Source organism: Rhipicephalus sanguineus, chromosome 1 (genome assembly GCF_013339695.2).
Source record: "Rhipicephalus sanguineus isolate Rsan-2018 chromosome 1, BIME_Rsan_1.4, whole genome shotgun sequence".
Taxonomy (NCBI): domain Eukaryota; kingdom Metazoa; phylum Arthropoda; class Arachnida; order Ixodida; family Ixodidae; genus Rhipicephalus; species Rhipicephalus sanguineus.
The window spans coordinates 73,262,039-73,280,746 of record NC_051176.1 but is presented as its reverse complement, the minus strand read 5'-3'; the positions used below and the strand labels follow the sequence as shown (position 1 = coordinate 73,280,746).

General features: G+C 45.0%; 1 protein-coding gene across 1 annotated transcript in view; it reads right to left on the bottom strand.

The window, feature by feature from the left end:
* The window catches only part of LOC119392996 (whirlin), a 328,938-nt gene that overhangs the window by 272,821 nt on the left and 37,409 nt on the right, over positions 1-18,708 (bottom strand). Inside the window, exons 4-5 of the mRNA XM_037659871.2 lie at positions 11,887-12,083; positions 63-251 (exon numbers count right to left, since the gene is read on the bottom strand). Of these exons, the coding sequence (XP_037515799.1) occupies positions 63-251; positions 11,887-12,083 (386 nt within the window). The remainder of the gene's footprint in view (positions 1-62; positions 252-11,886; positions 12,084-18,708) is intronic.

Here is an 18,708-nt window from a genome sequence, read left to right as displayed (position 1 = left end):
CATCTGTTCCTGGCTTAGTGTATACGAAGATCACTTGTGTTTCGTCTGCATGCTCCCCTCACCTTGGCGAGAGCAGCTCGGCGCATTTGGCGTCCAGTGCCTCTTCAATTTCCTCGCTGGTCTGGCGCCGAGGGCTGAGGCGCCGGCTGCTGCCGCGGCTTACGCGGGAGGGCATTGGGTCAGCCAGACCGCACTCTAGTCGCTCCACTACGTCGCCGCGCGCACCGCCATAGCCGTGGTGGTCCACCATCCTGAAACGAAGCCAGTGTTTGTCATGTACACACATAGTGTAGGCTCTCTTCCACATATTTATCTCGCTGGGCAGCTTTAAACTGGCTAGACTCTAAGCTGTGGTCGCATTCGTCTCTGGCGCAATAAGTGATTACGACACTGTGCAGTTCTTGAAGAGCACCGGCCGTAGTAACCACACGACCAGTAACGTAGCCAGAAGTTTTTCCGGGGGGGGGGGGGGGGATTCATTCATACTCTATCTATGTTTGTGCGTTCGTTTGTAGGTGTGGGTGCATATATACTCATTGCAAAATTTCGAGATGGTCCGAACCCCTGATGGTTTGTATTGTAGTGAAGACAGAGAGGCCAGCCTAGGCGGGTATGCTTCGGCCTACACGTGCGAGGAGAAGAACAGATAATAAAAGGTGACGATGACAGGAAGAATGCATGGACAGGAAGAATGAATTATGGTAATTGAAAAAAAAAAACACGCAACACAGCGCTTTTTGTTAAGTCTCCTCTCTACTGTTGTGCTCTACTGATATGCCACAGCAGCCACCGTAGCAGATTTTGGTACATTGAGGTCACCATTGACACTTTCCAACATTATATTGCGGACAGAATCTGACGCGCTCTAAATAATATGTTCTGGTTATATCCCAATTTGGTCAGAAATCTGCAAACGAAAAAAAGAAACATAACGAGCCACGAGCGCTTGCGGAACCGTTATCAAGCGACATTCAAGCAAATTGGATAAACGTATATGCTGATTTTGAAAGAGAGCCATCATCAGATACCGACCGCGCGCTGCGACAAAAAATAAAGAATGCTTAGCCTTCATTACACTGCCAGCTGGATTGAATGGGCGCACATTATATCTAACGAACTAACCTTGCCCCTGAGGAGGCAAACATTCCAACAGACTGTAACATTTACATCGATTTCACTCATTCACGACCACTCCGTAATGTTTCCTGCTGTAGGGTAGCAGATGTAGGAAAAAATAATCGGCGTCTCGTCAGTCGAGCAGAATGAACGACCAATTCGTCAAAGTACAGGTCCACAGAAGCATATGTCTGACCGGAACATGGCATAGCAGACGCCAGAGACTTTCTATGCTTTCGTCAAGCTGTTCAACATTTCCTATTGTAAGTTAGGAAGTTTAATATAGAAACATCAATTTCAAGCGGCAGCGTTGATGATCATGATTATGGTGATTGTTGTGATCTCTACTGGCATCCTCTTTGAAATGGGGCGGCGATGAAGGGTTACCCAGCCCGTCTTCTTTTCCCTTTCTAATAATTGGGTTCTATTTCGTCTATTTCAATTTAGCGTCGTGGGTCTGCTGTCTTAATTATTTACTTTTAAGTGCGTGGCACTTTAGGGGCCCGGATTCTCGTCCATCCACTGTCTCAAGTTGCATGGTCACGCAGTAAATAATACAGGCCTAAAACAAGGCTAACAACGCTCAGAAACAGTGCAAAATGAACTAAGCCGTTCTAAAATAAGATAAAGTACAGAAATAACCGAAACTTAATCGCAATAATGTAACTAAGATCGCGAAAAACGCTTCTGAAAGATCCGGCTGATACCCGCGCCACGCAAGAGAAGCCACTGCCCCGACAAGCGCGCGATTGCCAATGGAATAGCTGGGTTGTCCGTGCTGCGCACTAGCTCAGATTTCACCATAGTGGAGCTGCATTGGGCGCAATATTTAGAACTATACCAAGACCTACACATGAACGATATTATCACTACATTAGCCGCAGAATTAGCGCTGGATTAGGCGCTGTATTTAGAGCTTTCCTTTCGTCACGCAAGCATCTGTTTCAGTGACGCACTGTTGCCGGTAACGCCTCAGGTTCGCCTGTAACGCCTCAGGTTCTGTCAATCTCTCTCATTATTACCGCGAATGCTGTAAACGGCACTTGCGCGTATAAACCACTGACGATTTAATATTCGCATCCACTTTCAATCCCTGAAGCTCTGAAAGATTGATTCCTTGCGCGGACCTTATTGAGTGAGTATCCGGGCACCACATTGCAGTGTGCTGAAATAGTTTCCAGACTTTTTGCAGCGAAAACTGTTATGGGGTCACAACAACAGCAAATTTTGGTGGCGTAGTTGTCCGCCGATCGGGTGGGATTTGTACCCAGGACCTCTGCAAGGCAGTCGAGAATTCTACCACAGAGCCATGCCGGTGCTTGGTACTCCTTCGTAAAAAAAGTGTTTGATCCCTCCGTCATAGGAATCGGTATACCCCGAAAGTGAACCGTGTGTTCAGAGGAGTATAGTTGATTGTTTATCCTAGATTGCTGTATGAGAGCTTGCACGATGTATAGTTGTGGTTGGCAGCTATAGCACCACTTGACGCGGATGCACCCCCCCCCCCCCCCCCCGTTGACGCCTAGTGACACGTCTCCACCCCGAGTGAGTGAGTGAACAACTTTATTGAACGATCCGGCAAAAAAAAACAGACGGCTCACTCCAAAGATCGGGATTAAACCCTTGTGATAGCTGAAGCAATAATATACTACTGGACACAGCATGTGCTGAGTGCCGCGTAAAAGATGACATCAACAAGCGCATAACACTGGTACTCGATGTGCACTGATTCAAAGCGTCGTCGTTTGAGGAGAGAAACGCCAAGGTGTGCGCTCCCAGTAACAAGGTAACCTACGCCTGTGTTCATGCATATACCGCACAGCGCTTCAGGAACGCGAGATGCAGAGTACGTAGCTTCAGCCGTGAACGTGAGAAGGTGTTCCGCGTCCCGCTGGCGTGTTTCTCGCTGCACCGGAAGCAGAAACTACCGAAGCGCTCACGGTCGGCGTTCGTTAGTGTCACAATGCAGTACTTCACCGATTTCAGACGGCGACGCCGCTCCCCGCCAACCAAGGTCACTGTCAAAGGGAGAAGGTGTGAGATGTATAAGGCGCATTTGTAAAGCCTCATACATGAGCGTCGGTAGCGCGGTCGGTAGAGCGCCCGGCGCCTATTGGCCGCGGACCAAGAGGTCGCGAGTTCGACTCCCCGTCCACCAAATCAACGAAACATTTTCATCCGGTTTTTCTTTGTAATCTGTATTATTAATAATACGTCAGCGAAATTTCGGCGGCCCCCGGCATAAAATACTTTCGTGTTAAAAGGCCATATTCAGGCGTGATGTCGGGCAAGGAATAGCGTTACCAGATGTATTATTGCGGGGTAGAAGAGTAACATAGCAACCAGGCGTCACACAACGCGATTTGGGTAAAGAGTGGGTGGTTCAGAGCTTCCCACCCATTACGAAGAGCTCATTCACAATTATTCAATGTGGTCGCCCCGCCACGGTGGTCTAGTCGTTATGGCGCTCGACTGCTGACCCGAAGGTCGCGGGATCGAATCCCGGCCGCGGCGGCTGCATTTTCGGTGGAGGCGAAAAAGTTTGAGGCTCGTGTACTTAGATTTAGGTGCGCGTTAAAGAACCCCAGGTGATCGAAATTTCCGGAGCCCTCCACTACGGCGTCTCTCTTAATCATATCGTGGTTTTGGGACGTCAAATCCCAGATATTATTATTATTCACTCTGGTCAACCACGTCATCAACAAAGTACACATAATGCCTTACAGACGCGTAGTTGGTACCTGGCTTCTCCGCGGAATGTGTAATAATGATGCAGTGGACAGTATCCTATTTCACAAATTGATAAATATATATGGTGAAGTGGTTATCTTGCAACTGTACTTCCAGTAGTCGCCTCAAGGGAGTTTACAACGGGCTCTGGAAAGGTCGCTTCTCAAGCTTTGGCTGTGACTGTACTGCGTGTTCCAGGCAGGCCTGGCGTTCTTTTTTAGGGGCGAAGCTCCTTAAGGCGGCACCCGTTCGTCCCTCGTAGTCGTAGTCGTAGTGCGTAACTAGTCTTACGCTTTGACCTCCAAGGTGGTGCCGGTGGGAGATTTTTCCTGTGCGTTGTTGAACAATAAAAAATTCGCAGCGTGCGCGTTAACTAAAAGCCGAATTCTTCTGTCTCTCATTCCCCATTAGCAGCCATTGGCATGTTCCAGTAGGAAACGTTAGTAGAAGTAGAAGTGTAAGTGTTAGCTAAAAGCCGACTTCTTCTGTCTCTCATTCCCATTAGCAGCGATTGTTTACCTCCAAGGTAGTGCCTGGTGAGATTTCTCCTGTGCGTGATTAAACAATAAAAATTTTGTTCAAAACGCCGTTGATTGATGAAATAAACCAACGAAAGACGCCAGATGTTTTGTAAAAGCAAAACGAAAGAACGCCAGATGTTTCTAAAGCCAAACGAAAAGACGCCAGCTGCTTAACGAAAGACGCTAGATGTTTTCTAAAGCAATGGTTTTCTAAACAATGAAAATTCACAGCGAACATGTAAAATTAAAGTGAGCTGCAAGTCGTCATAACTCTCATCGAACCTTTAGTATAAACGCGCCCGATCTCACGTCGGTGATGATGTACTGGGCAGAATTCACGGAAGATTCACGGTTTACCGATGAACCTCCGCAGCTTCGCCCACTCATCATCATTCACTCCGTGGATATGCTGTGATTTTTGTATTTCTTGCAATGGTCACATGCTTTATTTTGTTGTGGATATTTGCACTGGTGTGTTTTTATCCTCAGGCATGCAGCTCGGTACTCGAGCAGCAAAGCGCTGCCCCTTGTGTTACTGCACAGACTTATAACGCGAAAGTATTTACTGGCTAGGTTGGCGAGAGTGCCCACCCAAGGGGCGTCGGCAAAAGCCAGGTTCGGAAAGCCCGTGAACTGTCCCACCTAGGTTGGCAGTGTACGAGATTGCAAAAGTCTGCAGGTATTTTTTTTTAATTATATGTTTTTTTTTCGTTATTGAGAAGCATAGTGTAGCAGCACCTACACTTACGCTCTTGGGTGTACTGCGCCATGGGAAAATAACAAACGTCTTTGGCATTTTCCGATATCTATTGGATATTTACTTGACGGGAGCAGTTGCCGATCATTGTTAAAGGGGTACTCGTAAGTCCCAAAAGATAAATTGTTAAGCTGAAATGAGGTGTTTTTCAGTTGATGCTGTGATTATTATCAACACAAGGCAGGAAGATCGGGGGGGGGGGGGGGAGGGGGAAAAGGAGGATCTGTCACCTATGCTTACTGTGGCACTCCAATATGAGCACATTGCGAGCCAATGCAAAAAGCGTTGAAGCGATGATCTTCAATCTGCTCCACAAAATTCACGGAATTCACGCCACAATGTCTCGGTTCGAGGACTGTGTTTCCACAAAATTTTGTTTACATTCTTAATTCTGTTTAGTAATGCGTCCAACGACAGCCAAATAATTTTTGCACATCAAAGTAAGGCATTGTGAAACACCTAAAGATGTAAAATTTCGCTTTCACAGGACAACACTACACAATTTGCTGCATTGTTGAGACGCATTGAAATTTGATGTTAACCTAGTGTAGAGGCGGCTGGTGTTTACTTTGTTTTTGCATCAAACCATGGTATGAAGTACTCGGGAGATGAAACTTCTCTGTAAACTGTCTTCACCGCATTACGATAGATAATGCAGTGAAGACAACGCACAACGTAATACTATGATTAGAGAAACGAACAATTTCCCTTTTTTTAATGGCAGGACCACCAATTATTTCTAAAAAAAACGAATGTTCATATACTGCGGGATAAAATTTACAACCCTGACATTTTTTACTAATTGCTGTAGCCAGAAAGTTGTTTTGAAATTGTGATAGAAATCTCAATTTCACATTTATTCAGGAATTCAAATTGTGTGCCCACGGTAATATAAATACCGATATCGAGCTATCAGGGCATCCTGTACCACAATTTTACAACAAAATTTACGATATTGTGTGTCTCTTCATGGTCGACCACAGAACACAATGCTAACAACTGTATCAATGTTCTCTCTTCTCTTTGGCAGCTCAGGAGTATTTTAGCGATGAATCCAACAGAAGGAATAGATATATAAAAAAGAATTATCTCCTCCTGAAGAGTCAATGAAAGAGCACAATCTCCGATTGATTTTGTTTTATGCGTACAGAGAAAGCTTCCCATCAATTCGTTTTCAAGGTGTACATGCTCAGTGTTCAAATTTTCGGTGTATCAGAGGCATGTGCGAAATTGCGAAAAGTACCACACGAAGTATTAGCTCGCGCGCAGATTCATTGGACTCTTCTAATAGGTCTAGAATGAAAAGTTTGCGCTTATCGCAACTGGCGACAGGTACCAAGCGAAAACGATGGCTCGGAGTGAAAGGCTAGCGAAGCTCCTGTCGCGCATTTTACCACCAGCCGCCACAACCGCGTCGTTCTCTTAGCAAACTGCAAGCCGCAAATATTGGTTTGCAGCTCCACGTGTTGCGATAGACGTTTGAACGTTGTATGGCCTTGGCTGCAGCACATCAGCAAGAAAGTTACGTTGCCAAATATAGTGCTTCAAGCCATTCTCCTCACTCCATCAACGTCGCGAAGAGTCTAGAGACCATACGCCGAATACCTAAAAGAGACGCACACCTCGCAAAACAGTTGAACCTTTTGGGGGCGTTTTTCTGTCACACAACAATAAACGCCATCCATCTTGCGCCTTTCCTACCTTTACCGCCACGGTCCCCGTATTTCCAGGTCAGGAATGGCGTGCGCGCTATATCAGTTTCAAGTACATCATTCTAGATAGCAAAGCAGCGACCGCAAACTTTTCGCAAACGCAAACACAAGGAAGCAGGGTTACGATTATCGATTATCGTCCTACCGGTCCTTCGTCTCTCGAGTCCATCCAATCACCGGGCCTTGAAAACAATAGTCTGCTAATGGACTCTGATACAACACACCCCGCATTTCCGATGACACATAAATACGCATAAACACCCTGTCATCATTGGCCAGGAAGTTCATGCGCAGAAATGTTAAACAAAATGCAAATCCTAAACAAACGGTGAAAAGGGTTCTAATATTCTAAATATTGGAACTGGAGAAAGATAATGATGCATTGCTGCTGTTATGAAAAATCATCGTACAAGGAATATCGCTGGAGCGGATGTTTCGGCAAAGGTTCTTCTCTTCCTCAAGGCGAAGAAGACAAGTCCTCGTGTCGAAACGTTCGCTCTAGCGACATTCCCTGTCTACGGTTTCTCTTCGTGAACTCCAAGCCTCAATCGTCCCTTGTAATTCGTCATGTTCAAATTGCATAGCTGCTGAAGGCCTTAGTCCTGCTTGGACGTAAAACAGCCATTTCCTAATTATGACTGCAAAAACACACGTTATTAAAATTATCATAACGAGCTACGGCATTTCGAAAAAACTCGGAGATTAGTGTACATCTGAGCTTGTCACGTTTCAGATGGTATCACCTTCCACTTGATATTATCCGCGTTAAAAACAAGCAGGACTTTCCCACATAGCCAGTCATATTGCGAAGAAGCCCGATCTAAGCTCACAAATTACTTTTTTCAAGCGACGCTTGCTTTGCCTCACTTACTGGCGTTGTAGGTGTGACCGAAAAAAAAAAAAAGAAAAAAAAGAAAAAAGAAGAGAAGAAAACGGCGACCGCGAGTGCACGGATATGTGACCCTAAAGGTGCGCCAGTCACATTCGTATTTGTAAGCACCGTTTTACGGTAATTGATGCTCTGTCGATCGTGAGCTTGTCAGCGATCAGCCGTTTCTGATGCAGCAATCTTATCCTTTACAGAGGTGACCTGTTGTTCTCCGTTGCCACATTTCATAATTAGCAATTGTTGGGCTTTAACTTCCAAAACCACGACACGATTATGAGGGACGCCGAAGTGGAGGGCTCCGTAAATTTCGACCACCTGGGGTTCTTTAACGTGTACCTAATTCTATGTACGGGGGCCTCAAACATGTTCGCCTCCATCGAAAATGCGGCCGCTGCTGCCGGGATTCTCCACATTTCATTGTTGCCTGGATATGAACACATCGCCGACCGTTGCTGTTGCCTGTAAGAAGTGCAGTGTTGCGCCGCTAGACACGTTAATGACGGTCCGATTCCCGGCATGGAGGAAGGAAACAGCTAGTGGGGAGCATTGCGCCAAAAAAAAAAAAAAAATAGTTCGTCAAACATGACAAGTTCTGTCATTACAACTTTTGTTTTGAGGAAGCAACTTTTTGTGAAGTTCCCCGTTGACGGCTATATTCCCATTTTGTCTTACGGCCGCTTCCTTAAAAAAGTTCCCCATTGCCGTCAATGAGGAACTCCAAAAATTATTTTCTTCCTGAAAAGAAAGATTGTAATGGTAAAACCTGCCATATAAGACAGACTTTTATTTGCTTTCGATTGAGGTTTTAAGCTCACTTTTAATTGGAGCACCACGCGGTGTAAACTGCGTCTCAATGTGGATCAAATTTATGATTTTCTCAAACATGTGATTTTTGTCGTAAAATTTAGTTTAACACAAAATATACCTTCTCTAGAGTAAGTATTCATTACTCAGGTATTCATATATAGTGCAATATTATAAAGAAACTAAAATGCAAACATAGAAAATTATGAGGAAATTTCTGCGGGCATATATAGCGGAAAAATTGCACTTATATTGCTGATCTTCAAATACCTTACGCATACACCTTTGCTTAATATGTAAACCAAATTTGGCATTCAAATAAAGAACGACACTCTCAGATTAATTTTTCTGACAAACCACACTCCGACGACATTCTGCGAGTTTCGGAAGACTGCCACGGGACCAAAAATATTTTTTCGCTACGAAATATTCTAACAATTCACTATTTTCAATGCACTAAATGAGCACAATTTTTTCGAGCACATTTGAGATGGTCGGGTAAATGGCTGGGACGTTTGGCGTGGAATGACCCAATTGGTGGTATCGTCATTGGCATTTTTCGAACTTCCTGACGAAAAGAACAGGGCAGAGGGAAATGGACAAGGACAGGAGACTTCCTCTAATACTACAAGGCATTCCGTCTTTTACCTTGGGATAGCCACTGACTGCGCATTACACCTTATTAAACCTAAATAAAAATGATAATCTATACTATGATCGAACGTGATGATATCGCGGGGCTTCAACTAGTTACACTAATTAAGATACTAATAAAAGTGTAAGCCTTGTGAAAGTAGCAGTAGACCGCATACTAACTTACCAATCCGGGACAACAAATGCGGCCGCTCAAATGGTAACGAGTAGCACTTTTTGCATCGTCTGTAGCTACAGTATGATAATTTTATTATCTAAAAATAATAATATCGTGCTGTATGCAAAGCTGGCGATCGAAAATTAGAAAAAAAAAATTCGTTAGACGCATGACTGATGCATAACTGATCGCCCCCCGAAGCGCCTCTCCCAGGCATGAATTTATTGGGATTCCGGGTGATTACTTTCTTTTTCCTCGTGACGTGATGCCTCCTTGCCCAAAATATTCGTAGCACCGGCGCTGCCAGTCACATGTTGCCTGTGTAGTCGTTTCGATAAGACTATCGCATTTCTTTCCGCTGTGATCAGACCGAACTGCTGAGCGCGCTTGTTTATTTGAAATTTCATTAAAATTATCTTCAAACATCACAGGCATTGATAAATTGAAATGAATTTGAAAAGTTTCCGGGAAATGTAAAACTAGCACTTTTTTTAGTTGTAAATTTGCATTGCCGAAGCGTGATGGGAAAGCTCGGGCGCGTTGAAGAAGAAAAAAGGTGTTGTAGCCTACATGCCAAGAATATAAAGAAAAATGTGGCAAAAACTTCAAAACAGATTGAGATTGCATGAAGACAGTGTTGAATGTTTAGTCATTTAGAGTTATTTCAGTATGAGCATGAGTAATAGGGTGTTAAAAAGGTATCTCTGGTGGGGTGCTTATAATGATGCATATGTGTTTATGACAGGTAGATCACGGCACGTGCACCTAGCGTCATCTCTCGGTGAAATAGCCGAAAGAAATCATATATGACGAAAAAGCTAGTTTTCGAAAAGGAATCCCGTTTCTATACCGCACAGACCCACTGGAACATTCTGGTAAAATTGCACTGTCGCACTACAAAGCGCGTGGTTTTCCAGAACAGTTCAACATCGCCCATTAAAAACACATGGGGGGAAATTGTAAAATATTAAATATTCTAGGAAGCCACATGATTTGTAGTGCGGGACTGTAATTTCACCAGAATGCTCCAATGAATCTCTGCTGTATAGAACCGGGCGTCCTTCGTGATAAATATTTTTTTCATTATCTATGTTTTTTTTCTTTTAGCATATTTTCCGTTCAGTTACAGCAGGCTGCCGCTGCCACCGGCGAGAGATGGTGTAACATGCGCATGCCCCCAAATACTGGTCATGGTACTGTGACTGCCCCTTCTGTTTCTCTATGGACGATTAGGCAGTAGAGAATGTTATCACGCCATTGTTCCCGAGCTACCTCTTTTTCTCTTTCTCAAATCTTAAACCGTGTCGAATGTTTTTTTTCGTTTTTGTTTTCCCTGGGTTCCACATTGTGCAGCGCCTGTCACCATCTTGCTCGCGTGAACTTCAAAAAGTAGCGTGGCGTAAGCAGCTGAAGTCCTTAGTGGGCTCACGTTCTTCACCATGCGTAAGATTTGCCTTCGACTGCTGTGCAAACATCGTGACACGAATAGGAAGATTTTAGGTAGAAGCCTTTCCCATATATTTTTTTTGTGCGGGAGGTGCAGGAGGTGAAGGCAAGTTTCTGTTCCTAAAAAGAACTGCCCAGCTTTTCACTCTACTCAGCACTTATAAGTAGGGTACTCACAAACTAGTGCTAAGTTCGCAAGAAACCTCGTTTGATTACATTTAGCGCTCATGAAACAAAAGTATGTTGCACCCCTGCTAAAGAAAGCAAGCACACATAAGACTGCCGACATTAATTACTGGATAGAAAAGTTGCACGATGACCGGCGCACAATGCTTAATGGCCTTCTGGGATTCAGGCCTTCCGCACCTACACAAAGATCCATGAACATCGGTAGTGTCGCATCGCAGTTTGTTTTGCAACCTGCCCGCTAGCGCTGTAAGCCTAAGTGCTGCACTTACTTTTACAGCGAAGCTGTTAAGCTTTTCGTTAGTGCGTTTTGTGTGAACAGAAAACTCAGCCCAGGTATACCATTGCCGCGTGAAGGCAAGTTAAATTTAGTAGGGCATTATTATGCGAAGTTAAGCATGATAAATCCGAACTAAGCTAAGAATAATTAAAATAAGTCTAATTAAGATAAGTTGAGCATGGCCAAGTTATGCTTAGTTTAGCCTAGTTGAGCCAAGTTAAGCTCTTTCAAGCCTACTGAAGGCAAGCCTAGTTTAGTTCAGTCTAATTAAGTTCAGTCTAATTAAGGCTTATTAATTAACCATAAATACTCGGCTAATCCAGCCAACCTAATCCGGATTAAGCTAATACTGATTAAGTCTACTTCGTCTAGCCAGGTGGCGGTTAAGCCAGGCCTGATTTAGCTAATCCGGATTAACCTGGATTACGCTTATCTGACTTATTCCGGATTAATCCGGAAGAGGCTAGGTTGGCCACCAGCTCCACGTTAGTCCAGCGTTGCACCAATAGTGCAAGCTGCCTGAATTTTATCGCCATAGAGCTAACGAGTAGTGGCAGACTTAGCGAGGTTGTCAAGAACGACCTTACTATATCCCAAGTCTAGCCAAGCGCACTTTGTTTCCCTCTCCACCAACCTGCAGTCCTGGACACTTCTCCGAGTTCGATCGTCGTCCTCGTCACCGTCAGCTAGCAGGGCGGGGTCGCAGGGCACCTTCCCCAAACGGCGCACGCGCAGTATCATGCGCGGCGCGTGCTGTAGCACGTCGGCGGCCTCGTCGTGCGTCAGCTCGCTCAGGTCGTGCTCGTTCACCGACAGGATCTCGTCGCCTACCTGCACCGTCGAAAGTGACGCATAAGGCACAATGGTCTGAGCACAGTGCTCTTTAATGTTGAAATTTATGTTGCAACCTTGGGCATCCATGCGATGAAGATTCAGCACGCGCCATTCTGTCGACACTCTGTACTGCACTGCATGAAATACTCACTCCCGCGCGTACGCACTAAAACACGCACACAAAAGCGGGCTTTTCAAAAGTGCAAAGGCAATGCTGTGCCTAAATCTCTGCAGGTAGGGGTGGAGCGTTAATGTGGTGAGGTCGATGATGAGATCGAACGTTTGTATCCCAGCCCAACAGCCCGACGCTCCTAATCATTATTGCGCAATAGCCCTCAAAATTTTGCCTGTATAAGACAAACCAGCTCTTTCAAATTAATGGCGCCTGCGTTGATCAGCAAAGCACGGGCGCGCGTACCGGATTTCGGTAGGTGAGAAATCAGCAAAAAATGACTTGGAGAAAGAAATCGACGGCCATTTATACGAATACAGTTTGTGTAATACCGTTGAGTGGATCGTACAGGATCAACAGAAAAAGTGTGAAAGTGAAGGAGAGAATCTAAGAAAAGAAAAATTTGTATATCACGTTGTGGCTTGTACGGTGTAATGTTGCTGCTAAAAATACGCACGTGTCTCCAATGGGGGAATGACGTTTTTTTTTTCTTTTTTGTGCCAAGACAAGCAAAGGCGCGCCGCCGGTCGCCGACAGATAGGGCGGCGATGGTTTCCCCTCAAGCACAGAATGGTGCATGTGGTAAAGCGCGCGACGCCGCAGACGGCAGAATCGTGGGGGCAGTGTTGTCGGCCTCTGCCGACGAAAGTCGCTGTCTCTCAAGGTCAGTGCAGCACGCCTAATTTTTTTCGGCTGGCAAGCCATTACTTCGCGACCCCCCACGCGTATACCCCCTTGGAACAGGCTTTGCAATGCTTCGCGTGCGTTCAGTTTTCAAAGCGGCGGCACTTCCAAAAGCAGTTCCCGTAGTCGCGGCGGAAGTGACTAGAAGATGGCTATCTTTGAAGTGCTTTCAGCCACCTCTCCAATGTCAGGGTGCGTTCCTAATTGATTACATGCGTGAAACGGTCTTTTGTGGTAGCAGGCTCCACCACCGCCGGAGCCGACTTCGCCTGTTGCGGCTTTTTGAAATGGGTGCTGGTAGCGTCGGTGGTGGTGAAAGCTTCATTGAAGCCGACAGGGTCAGACGGCTGAGGATTCCGAAGATGGGGACCGACTTCGGATTCTGAACAGTCAGAACAACTGTAGTGAGGGCGGACATGTTTCGGTACCTAGATGACCCGAGAAGAGATATCGCCACGCTGCAGGGCAATCCGGCTATGAAGGCGGTATTTATTCACTATAACACGAATTTGTGCTCGCCTTCAGCGGTAGACAGACTTTTTTTCTTTCGTGAGTCTTGTGCTGAGGCTGAACCGACGCTGTTAGAAGACAGCCTATTTCAGATGCTCGCACAGCAACCTTCTCAGCTAAGGAGATCTTCAAAATAAATGTGTGCTTTTTCTCAATTCACAGGTGTTCATTAGTGATTCGAGTGATTTGCTTAAAGTGTGCTATTTCTAGCATAGCTTAGTTTGTTCGCCAAGTATGTCGATTTCGGTGTCCAATCCTTGTTACTGGTGCTGTGAAATAGTGTATTTTTATTGGAATTGGTACTTGTAATTATGTCATTATTACTAATTATGTACTTTGTCCGCCCCCCCTCCCCTCCAATGTCTTATTGGCGCTGAGGGTACTGTAATAAATAAATAAATGAACTGAACGTTTCGATGCGCTGTAACTTTAATTACAACATTATGCTGCACTAATAGGTGTCTTTGCGTAGTATGAGCATCCTTGAAATAAAAAATCCGGCAGATCCCACGCATTGTGGGAATCGATTTAATGCGAAGCAACCAGCAAAGAGCTGCATACATCGCTTTGTTTATTTTTGAGCCAAATGAAATCATTCATGCCATAGCATCTAGCATGTTTGCCATGCACGCGTGCATGCACAACGTGATATACACCAGGCCAGTGAAGCGTATATTCTGGTGTATACACTGCATGACCGGTCATTTATGTTCATCAGGCACTCCTGTCATGCCATACCAATTTTGGTGTATATCAAGTTATCTAAACGGCGGGAAGCGCACCTTAACAGTGTCACGTAAATCATACCGTACATGACATGCATAACATAATTCGCATGTTAGGACGTGTCATTTATGTTCGGCATACAGTCACGTTGCGCAATACCAATTTTGGTGTATATCAAGCGAGCTAAACGGCCGCGAGCGCATCATGAGCGTGGCATGTAAATCATGTCGCACATGACTTGCCTGTCACGATTTTCATGTTACCACCTCTCATTTACGTACGTCATACAGGCGCGTCACGCAATACCAATTTTAGCGTATATCAATCCAATGAAACGTCCGCGAATGCACCATGAGCGTGGCATGTAAATCATGACATGCATGTCATGGTTTTCATGTTACCACCTGTTATTCATGTTCTTGATACAGTCACATCGCGCAATACCAATTTTGGTTCATATCAATCTAGCGAAACGGCCGCGAGTGCGTCATGAGCGTGGCATGTAAATTATGTCGTGCATGACACGCGTGTCATGATTTTTATGTTACTGCCTCTAATTTACGTTTGTCATACAGTCTCGTCGCGCAATACCAATTTTGGTGTATATCAACCTAGCAAAACGGCCGCGAGTGCGTCGTGAGCGTGGCATGTAAATCATGGCGTGCATGACACGCATGTCATGATTTTCATGTTACCACGTGTCAGTTATATTCGTCATGTCGAAATGTCTTGTCATACCAGTTTTCGTATATATCCATTCATTTAAACGGCCGCGAGCGCCCCGAGACCATGTCATGTAAATCATGCCGCACATGACATGCGTGTCATGATTTGCGCATTAGGACCTGTCATTATGTTCGCCATGAATTCTTGTCACGTCATACCAGTTTTGGTATATATGAAATTAACCAAACGGCCGCAAGAGCCCCAAGGTCGTGGAATGTAAATCATGCTGTTCATGACATGCATGTCATGATTATCATCTTATGACCTGTCATTTATGTTCGTAATACGTTCATGTTATTCCATACCAATTTTGGTATACATCCGATTAACGAAACGGCCAGGAAAGCACAAAGTCGTAGGCGGCTAGATAGATAGATAGATAGATAGATAGATAGATAGATAGATAGATAGATAGATAGATAGATAGATAGATAGATAGATAGATAGATAGATAGATAGATAGATAGATAGATACGCTCAAACTCGCAGAAGTTCGCTAAGAAATGCTTCGCATTCAAAAAAGTATTCCACTATCTGTATCGCTGTAACTGTATTCCGGAATACTTTTTTCGTCTTATTGCAAAAGTATCTCCGAAATATCCCGTTACGTTAAAGGCAAATGTATCTTAGTATCTGTATTTTTGGCTTCCAATTCATGTATTTCGATATCTGTCTTCTGGAATACTTTTCTGAGTATCTCTGCCCAGCCCTGATGCTAAAGACACACACACAATATTACAAACAGCTCCAAAATGGACAACTATGTCCATCTAGCGGAAAACATATCCAACAAAGAGCAAACATTATAGCCTCCGAGATGGCAAACGCGCCGCGCGCCTGCCATCTCGGAGGCCATGCGACTACAGCAGAGCCCTTGCTAAGCGATGAGTGCCGGCGGGACATTCATGTCAAGTAGTCGCTCTCATGTCAGGGTTGTCTTGGCGACGCCGACGCTTGGCCTCCGCTTCTCGAGCTCGAAGTTCTGCGTCATTGTAGCGTCGTTGACGCCTGTGATCGACATCACGGCGACGACGCTTCATTTCAGCTTCCCTGGCTCTCAGCAAGGCATCTTCATGGCGTTGTTGGCGTTTGACCTCCGCTTTCCTGGACTGACCACGTCGCGCGCGCGTGTGCCTGTGCGCGCGTGCATGTGTGTGTAAGAACACACATTAATAAGTGTGCACTTAGTGGTTGAAGTGCGCACTAAGGGCCGGATTTCGCTAGCGCGTTCAACTCTTACATTTAGATCGAAACATTAAATATATGAGTAATACAGTGAATAGCTTGCTAAATAAATAGGAGGTCTCCTCAAGCTCTCGAAAAATGTTTTCTTTCAGAGAAAATTTTTAACCCTTTTTGTCACGGACCTGACATTCGGGTGCGCCGATGTAGGGATACTTTTGCGAAAGGGGAAATGAATGCATACGCCATAGAACGTCCCTTCCCTTTTGTCACTATCAACGTTGCGCCACAGCTTTGTGTTGGCATAATAACCCGACAGGATAGCACAGAGTTTCAAGGTTAGCAAACTTTTGGCAAAAAAGAGAGCATACGTGCGCGACACGCTGCAATAGAACAGGTGCATTCACGTTCACGCGTTGAATATTATTCATTGAGAGGCGTTCGCATTGGGGCTGGTTATTTCATAAGGAGCAGCAAACTGTTGTAGAATCGGAATCACACTTGTATATAGCGGCCTGTCGGCCGCTTCAGCTGCCATTTTTTTTCCCGAAAATATGCAGAGAGCAACGACATAATGATACCAAGCATAGTCATACCGCATCCTACGTCCTTGTGCTATAATTTAAGCAATAACATAAGCTTGTAGCTAACGAGGGGTAGCTGCTGTGGACGCCACCAGCGTCCACAGCCATGCTTTCGGCTGTTCTAGACAAGTGTGATTCCGACTGTATGCCTCATTCTTGTGTGCTGTCGCTGTGCGGTTTTTTTCGCAGAGTCTGCTGATTGAAACAGCTTGGTCGCGGTCAGGAAAGAATGGCCCTGACCACATCGTGGGGTGAGTGGAGGTAGCGGTGGTAATTTAGTGCTGGGGATCTAGGACAAAGGCTCTTGCCTTCTGATTTGTATAATGAAGTTTATTATTATTATTTTTTCTGCCGGCGCCTGCTGCAACGTTGGGTCGTTTGCAGCCACGCTGTTGTAACGCGCTAAAAGCGACGTCGTTGAACTGTGCAAAACGGTTCTTCGCTCGTTGCTAGAAACAATGCATGTTCAAAATGGGTAATCAGAGGCCACAGCTAAAAAAAATTCTAATTACGTAGTCACAAGATCAGACGGGCAGTGTACACATAATACCCGTTCCTGTGAGAGGATCCCATCGCAAAGGAAGAATGATCGCTTTCTTCTAGTTCTATTTTAGGATAAGGTAAAATAAAATTTCCTTTTTTAGCTCCACCATTGCATTGCTATTACTTCCCTATTTATGGATATACACAGCAGACGACGGCACGCGCAAAATATTTAAAGCAATGCGTCGTCACATGTGCTCTTTCGCTCTCATGAACGTCAACAAGCTAGCTTAGCTGAAATCTCTTGCATCAGTCCTTAGTTTGTCAATTCTGCGCTCACAGCGTCTGGAAGTCACTTTTTGGTGATGCTTGCGTCACTGGTTTGCGCGAGTTGTGTTTCTCGGCATCGGAACAGTACATATTACTGCAGTAACTAGTGACGGTCATGTTGCACCATGTATTTAATGACTGCGCCGAGCGGACGAATCGATCACCATAAAAAAAAAAAACCTTTCATGGTATTATTATTCATTATTGATCTGAATAACCCACCAGACTCTGTATTCGTCCGGACAATATTAGCATAATGTGGTCTTTACTGCTAAAATGCCGAAAAGTCGCAGTCGCATGCGTTGCATTCTTGTAACCACAATATAGTGACTAACACTAATGGAACTCTGAATTTTTTTCAGGATGGTATGCTTTACCGAAATCCAACAGAAAGCAACGTCATTTATACTAAGAACCTCACACGTCGATGCTGAAAAATATTATTTCAGAGGCGCTTACGTTATAAAAGCTCCATCAGATTATGAGGAACGCCGCACTGGGAAGCGCCGGAATTATTTTGACTACCTGGCGCTATTTAACGAGCACCTCAGTCTAAGTATACGGCGTTTTCACATTTTGCGCATAGCGAAACGCGGCCTATATATATATATGGCCGGGAATCAAACTCGCGAACGTATACTGCCGTATAGCCACGATGCTTGCAGCACAGGTACGCTAATGTAAATCCAGTGAGATGCGTGCAGCTACTGGCCAGGCAATGTTCAGTGAAACACTCACTTAACTGACATTATAAGTGGAATTTTAATTGTGTGCCGTACGGACACCTTACATGCGTGCTGTATGGTGGACCTACGTTGTGGGGAATTGCGAAATTCAATGGTAGTGCGATCGTTTGCTCCACGTGTAATGCTCAAGGAGTCAATGGGCTGTAACTTTCGGTGGAAGATTAAAAAAAAAAGGAAAGTAAGAAAGACGGCGAAACAAAAAGGAACTGGACGTCAGAGACGAAGCTCCTAACGTTGTGCCGCTCGTTGTTTGGTGCATGTCGAAAGACGGCTCGATTGACGATGCGCGCGACTTCCGGCAGATCAATATATTCTTTGCATTCGAAAGCACCAAAACACATCGATCTACCCATCGGGAGGCGTGTCTTTCTTTTCTTTTGATATAGGCCGTACACGTTCAGCGCGCCGCTCCGTTATACATCCATTATGTTGAAGTCGCCTCCCACAACCCGACTTAGAGTCCTTGCTTCATTGAAAGT